The sequence below is a fragment of the Halichoeres trimaculatus genome, unplaced genomic scaffold, assembly GCF_033239565.1.
Source record: "Halichoeres trimaculatus isolate MK-OKI-2021-1 unplaced genomic scaffold, fHalTri1.1 fHalTri1_scaffold_23, whole genome shotgun sequence".
Lineage (NCBI taxonomy): Eukaryota > Metazoa > Chordata > Actinopteri > Labriformes > Labridae > Halichoeres > Halichoeres trimaculatus.
Genome location: NW_027437201.1, coordinates 17,071,362 through 17,078,081, shown reverse-complemented (window position 1 = coordinate 17,078,081; position 6,720 = coordinate 17,071,362). Strand labels below are relative to the sequence as shown.

Below are 6,720 nucleotides of genomic sequence, written 5' to 3'. Positions count from 1 at the left end.
GTTGCCATCCTTTTATTTTTTTAACTTTACCAATTCAAATTAAAAATCTTGGTGAATATACAAACACAGTGCTTAAAGATGTGCAGAGTTAACATAACATGTTTTTTCTACCACCACAATAACTCAAAAATATACTTCTATGACAATGAAAACAGAAAAGGAGATGTACGTCTGGCACTGAGGCTCTAGTTGATAACACACTTGCGACACCCTGTGGTTGAGTTATTTAACAACAGCTGCTTTAAAAGAAACGCAAATGGGAAGGTCTGATCAGGTTCAGGTTTTTCCTTTGGCCTCTGTAAGAACAGGAAGAAAAAACACCCTCTGAGGATACCCCCAAACTATTCTCAAGCGATTCAGACATTATAAAACAAAGTAAGATAAATATGAACTTGCTAGTAGTCTATGCTAATTGGTCATTTATCGGTTGTTATTTGAATCTCTAAATAATGCTAGATATCAATAGTTCATATACTTTAAATTGAAAAAGCAAAACACAGATATTAACTTTTTTTCGTAACATGTTGATATCCAGCACATTTTATTCACTTAATTATTAACTAAATAATCAAGATTCAAGAAATTAATCAAATTTAGAGCATATGTAAAGTTTTAGCGCCATTTTTTTTTCTTTGTCACAGACGTATAATAATAATAATGATATTAAAAACTCTAGAACGGACTTTTGATTAATTATTAATTAATTTACATCTAATTTATTAAGAAAATTAATAATTTGATTTTAGTTCTCTTTTGTTGTTGTTTTAATAAGTAGCGGTCCTTCTTCCGGTTTTTAGCGCTACGTCATAAATAGGGCGGGACATCTGGCTCAATGTCCGTTACCGTCATTCATGCCTATCAACTGGTAAGAAAAAAACACCACAGTTTTCTCTACATTTGATGAATTAAGTTGGATAAATTATTCATTTACACCAAATATAAAATGTTTTTGCGTATAGTTTGTATCTGTTTGTTTTCATGAACGACGTGCATCATGGGAAATGGAATTCATGACAAATGGATGCATGCCAGCTTCAGGCTTCTCGTTTGATATGTAAAGTTGTTCACGTAATCTAGAAGTGGATGCTAATTTGTTTAAGAACAAAAGAACAGACCTTTTATAAACTTTATTGGTGAAATATATGTTGAGAAATACAAACAGCAGAGACAAATATAACAAACTACACACTCAGGTCACTGAAGTATCACTTTAAGAAGCACAAAATATATATTTTATATTCCACTGCATACTGTGGCAGCACACAACTTCTTCCCTCACACTTCATCCTCAGCTGTTTTCACTTCCTGCAACAAGAATGAACAAAGTTAGGTAAAAACGCACCTGAGCGTGGATAACCCAGAGCTGTAGGAGTGTGTTTACCTGGGCAGAGTGTCACAGTAAGGATCACTACAAAAACAGAGAAGTGAAGATTAAAAATGTGATAATAGAAGCATCAGGATGATGAATGCTGACAAAGTGACAGTAGATGTGTGCATTAATAATAAGTAGGTGATGTTCTCACTGCTGGGCCATGATGATGGGGATGTTGGGACTGTCAGAATCCAGAGGTGGGGCCCCCTCCCCGGTTCTGTAGTTGAACATGGGCAGTGTGGACAGAGGAGCAGGGGCGCGACGGTGTCCTGCCATGTTCCTCAGCTCGTCTGTGTTGCCATGGATAGTGTGGTGGTGGTAGAGCTGGATGCTACAGAGATTTTAATAAAAGCATTGATGGTCAAAACAGTCATAACAATGACTGTGCATTCTGAATAGCAAAAAAAAAAAAAAAAAAAATTGGCATACTTACTGGTCTGTTCTTTTATCTCTTTTCACTCTGGAAAGGAAAAAAAGAATAATGATGTGCCACGTCCGTGTCACTATTTATCAGGATCAATCTCAAGCCTGAATTTGCTCTAAGGTTGAGTTCACCTTCAGAACAGGGTACTTATCATGTCTGCATTGATTCCCTAAAGCATCTAACAGAGAAATATGTTGTGTTCTGCTCCTGCCGTTTGACATCATAGCTCAGATTATTATTCAGAGGATGTAAAACAGATGCGTACACTCCCTCTCGTCTGCAGAACATGATGTAGGCCAGGATGAGGGACAGGATGAGGGCAAGGATCAGGGGTACGATCACTGTCACCATGTAGTCTGGGAAGTAGTCTCTGCTGGGGGGAGAGTCTGGAGGGTTGAAGTCACCCCCGGCCTCCATAATCCCTGAGCCCACAGTGGGAGCAGGTGGAGCCGGTTTCTGCTTTGTCAGATCAAACTGCAGGGGAAAAAAACATCAGAGTGATTGTTCTGTCAGACACACAGCCACAGGAGACAGGACTGTTCCAGTGCTTTCAGTGGATTCAAAAAACAGTTAGCAGTTAACCATTAAGTTGGAGGCAAACAGTCTCATCTGAGTCTTTTAAAAACCCTGTGTTGCATGTGTTTCATGTCTTTCTCACCAGCTGGATCTTGCACCAGCTGATACAGTTGCTGGGGATGCTGCAGAAGTTACATCCTCCAGGGACTTTGACTTTGGCTCCCGCTGTGCACTGCTTCTCATGCTCGGCTGTGAGCGTCTTCAGGAGGCATTCAGAGAAGTACTGCTTGGAGCCCACCTTCACATACACACTGACACATTCACATTTAAAAAACACATGACATTTGACGTTATTGGAGCTGGAACTTAAAGCCATGCTGCACTGATTCCTCTCTGCTCACCCTTCAAAGTGTCCTGCGATAGGGAGGGGGACTCTGCCGCCATGGTCCAGAGCGTTTGAAATGTTGACAACTTCCAAGGCCTCTGTGTCCCAAAGCTTCTGGAGATCCTGCTTTATCTCCCCCTGAACAGAAGAGGGCAGCACCTTCTCAATCTCCCTCAGCTTGATGAAGAACTCGGCCTGGTAGGGAAGCTTCTTCTCTGAGAGAAAGCACAGATCATCAGCCACCACTATGGCTACACCTTTAAACACTTCACTTTTAAACACACATACCTGCTTCTGCTTTGATCACAAATATCTGTCGGGTTGTTTCATAGCTGCGTTTGTTAACTGCATAGACCTATTAGAGGAGAAAGAAAGGTTTTCATACATCCAGACACACTATCATGAAATATTTAACTTGGTGTTTATACTTTTTACATCAAATGAAGCTGCCTGCACACATCTGTGTTAGTTACCTGTTTCCTACACTTCCCATAAAGCTGTTTGCTAATCATTGAAAGCACTGAGCATGCTTTATTCACTGTTGTCTCCCACATTCAAAAGTCAGCTCATTTGCTACATTTATTCGACATTTCATATATTTTTGAGCTTAGCTTGGCCCTGCTTTAAACTGACTTTGTAGTTTTGCTGCAAAAAGTGACATCTGAGTCTCACGGCTGTTAAAATAATTTTTAGCACAAATTGTAGCGGTAATAGCAGGAAACAACAAAAGACTTTGTCATTGTAGTTTAACTTCTAGTAATACTCGCAGTAAACATCATTTTAGAGCAATTTCTGGTTTCAAAAAGGCAAATTTGGACATTGAAACACTTGAATTTTGCTTTAGATTCCCACAATCCTGTCCTGCGTGTCTCTCCAACTCCTAGCTGTCCATCGAATTGAGGCAAATATTTACATTTTCTAACACTTCACGGATGCTTATGTAATTTTTACATGAATATTTTTTCTACATTTTCAAAATAAGCTGTCAGTCTGCTACCATGAACCTGAAAAAAAACCCAAAAGTCACAAATATCATCCTCAACATAAAGAAAATACTATTTTTGTAGTATATAATGTGTTTTTACATCCAGACAGCAGCATATTTTTCAGGCTACATGCAGTTCGAGACTTTAAAGCCACTTCAAAACTCTCCTTCTCTTCCTCTTCAAAGCCAAACGTCTCCCTGAATTTTTAATGTCGGTTCAAAATAGCAGCTCCACAGAGAAACCCAGAGCTTTTGTCTCTGAGGGTTTGACAACAAAACCTGACATTTACCGCCAATGTGTCAGACAGCTGAGTGTTTTTAAAGATACATATCTCTGGGAGCTTTTATGTGCGAGTCCCGCTTTCTACAGGGACAGAAAAAAAGAGAATATATATCCACTTTGAGAGATTAAAAGTACATGGTGTAAATGATGACCTCATACCTCAATTATACTTTTCCCTGGTTCCAGTGGCGTGCCATACAGGAAGCCGTTCTCATAGGGATGCCTTTGGGTGAAGCGCAGCCACTCTGGGAGGTCTGGGAAATTCTGCTTGTTGCACTTAAAAATCATGGGGTCATCATACAAGCGTCCAGCTTCACAGCACACAAAAACAGGCAGACAGAAATAGACAGGAGTGAAATCTTTCAGTTGTGCTCTCTCTTTACAACAGAAGCGGTGGATTAAAAAGACTCAAACTCTCACCGTAAAGCTTTGACAAAGGTTCAAAGTCGCTCTGGAAAGTCTCTCTCAGCAGCTCGTATGTAAATAACCTCCCCACAGGAATGGTCAGTTTGATCTCTGCTTTGGCCCCAAACAAACTGACAGCATAAACTGTGACAAAGTTACAAAAAAAACATCAAACGATTAATCTGAATGATTAAAAAAGCCAAACAGAAGCTTTAATTTGACACTAAATGTGATATGAGAAGCTCTTGAGCTCAAACAGCCAGGCCAACAACCCTCAACAGCTGCTCTCAGGGCCGATGTGTTTCTCTTTAGGCCTGACACTGAAAAGGTGTGATATGATATAAAGTTGAAGGACATTTATGAACAAACTTGCCTGATACAAAGAAGAGCCAGCTCCTGCAGCCTGCCATCTTGTTTGGGTCTGTGATTGACAGAGGCAAGCGGAGAGGGGCTCGGCCACAGCCAGAGACATGTCAGAGCTATTTTTGCCTCGCTACCCTAAAACATCCGGCAGGCTGTCTGGGAGTTTTATTATGACATGTATTACTTCCTGTAGGGACATAGAACCTTATATTTGGATACTATTGACATAACTTCTTTATAATTGTTCAAGAAAAAAAGAATAACTTCCAAGATTTATCACCAAATATTTGCAATGTCTTGTTCTTCATATTTGCAGTCATAGTAAAGTGTTGTACATCTGTTTCTGACAATTTTTTCTTTCTGCTAAAATTACTTTTTCCATTAAATACAAATAAGAATAAACACTTTATTATAAAATTGCCCCTATACAGTATTTTTACTCACTTTTATGTGTTTATTTCATCAGTATACTGTTTTCTTCTTCTCCCCTTTGAGTTTATAAAATGAACAGCTGATTCAGTGACAGATTCATTACTATTTGGCATTAAAATCAAAGTTTTGTGTTAAATTTTTAGCTTAATTTACTCATTTCAAACTCTTAATGTGTCTTTTATTTCACCATTTAACTTCTTGTATCAACAAAATTCTACTATAAAGTTGAGAGAAAGTAAGAGCATGCTGCAGTATTGAACTTTTTCAGAAACAGCCTGGCTTTAAATGTTAATGTGGAGCATACTGTGTATTTTAAATGTCCGATTTCACTGTTTTGTGTCACATTTCTGACCTTTACATCAAAATTGGGTCCTTTTAACTAAAAAATGTGATCAACCAGGGTGATTTTTTCCCCAAACATGTAAGTTTTTGTCTTATTTTTACTCACACAAGCAAGTTTGTTGCATTCAGGAAAGATAAAACATTTGACACTACTAGTAAAAAGCACACTCTTACTGAAAAGACATGAATATCCTGTTCATTTTTTTCCCAAGAAATTGTCCTTCTAACATCGTCCTTCAGATTAAAACCCTCAGCAGCTGGGAGATAAAGTAGCAAAGATAACAGACGAGAGGCATAACAGAGGATGGATGAAAAAGAATCCTCTGCTATGTGTGAAACTGCATCATGAACGTGTTGGCCCTGTAAACAAAACAAAATCCTGAGAAGAGACCACACAGGGAAGTTCATAGCCATCCCTGAGCCAAATAAAGGGAAAAGCTTTGTCTACCTTCAGTGATAATATTTAATGTGTCTCTCAGCACAGATGCAGAGCGCAGGAAGCAACAATGTGGCTGTGAATAACGGATGTGTTATTGGCCATGGAGGTTTGACGTGAGTCAAATCTCACTGGGTCCCTGTGCCAGTCTGGTTTATAGGCTACTTTAGTCACTGCTTTCACCTATTTTCCCTTAAGAGGCTTTTTAGGCCTTGAGTGTCTGTAAAACAACTTTTGGAGGTGAAAAACTACACACAACTTCCATTCCCTGCCTTTTGTGTTTATAAATATGAAGTAATACATATCTTAATTATTAATTATCAATTCATTTTGATTCAGAATCCCATTCATTGACATACCCAGCCATGTTACAGCCCTATTCTATTGATTCACACATTTAAAACATTTAAATATATTGTTTTATATTAAAAGGTCAATTCTGTCATATTTGCATAGATATTGCAACCTTTAGTATTGAAGAAAGCTGGATTTTTGGTGCCAGCTGGCAAGTATTGCATGACTTGTAATTATTTATTCTGTATAGATTATCTCATTGGTGCTTGGGAAGATAATTTTCAGGCAGATTATGCTGGGCCCCAAATTTTTTTAGCAATATAGGCAAAATAAAATAAATATATAGATATTTAAATTAAAATAAATTAAAATAAAATAAAATAAAATAAAATAAAATAAAATAAAATAAATAAATTAAAAATAAATAAATAAAAATCATTGTTTCACTTAAAATAAATGCAGAAATGTTAATAATAATACAAA

General features: G+C 37.8%; 1 protein-coding gene across 2 annotated transcripts; it reads right to left on the bottom strand.

Annotated features, from left to right (window-relative positions):
* Positions 1 to 1,121: 1,121 nt before the first annotated feature.
* sgca (sarcoglycan, alpha) lies at positions 1,122 to 5,980 on the bottom strand. Of its 2 annotated transcripts, XM_074663102.1 has the most exons (12): positions 5,956 to 5,980; positions 4,744 to 4,920; positions 4,386 to 4,514; positions 4,125 to 4,276; positions 2,986 to 3,052; positions 2,714 to 2,912; positions 2,455 to 2,623; positions 2,062 to 2,270; positions 1,806 to 1,832; positions 1,524 to 1,703; positions 1,382 to 1,408; positions 1,122 to 1,305 (listed from the first exon to the last, which is right to left on the bottom strand). In XM_074663102.1, the coding sequence occupies exons 2-12, from the start codon at positions 4,778 to 4,780 to the stop codon at positions 1,299 to 1,301; spliced, it is 1,203 nt and encodes a 400-aa protein (XP_074519203.1). In that variant the 5' UTR covers positions 4,781 to 4,920; positions 5,956 to 5,980; the 3' UTR covers positions 1,122 to 1,298. The 2 variants fall into 2 exon arrangements, with proteins under 2 accessions (XP_074519203.1, XP_074519201.1); XM_074663100.1 differs by lacking the exon at positions 5,956 to 5,980 and having other exon boundaries at positions 4,744 to 5,000.
* Positions 5,981 to 6,720: the final 740 nt, after the last annotated feature.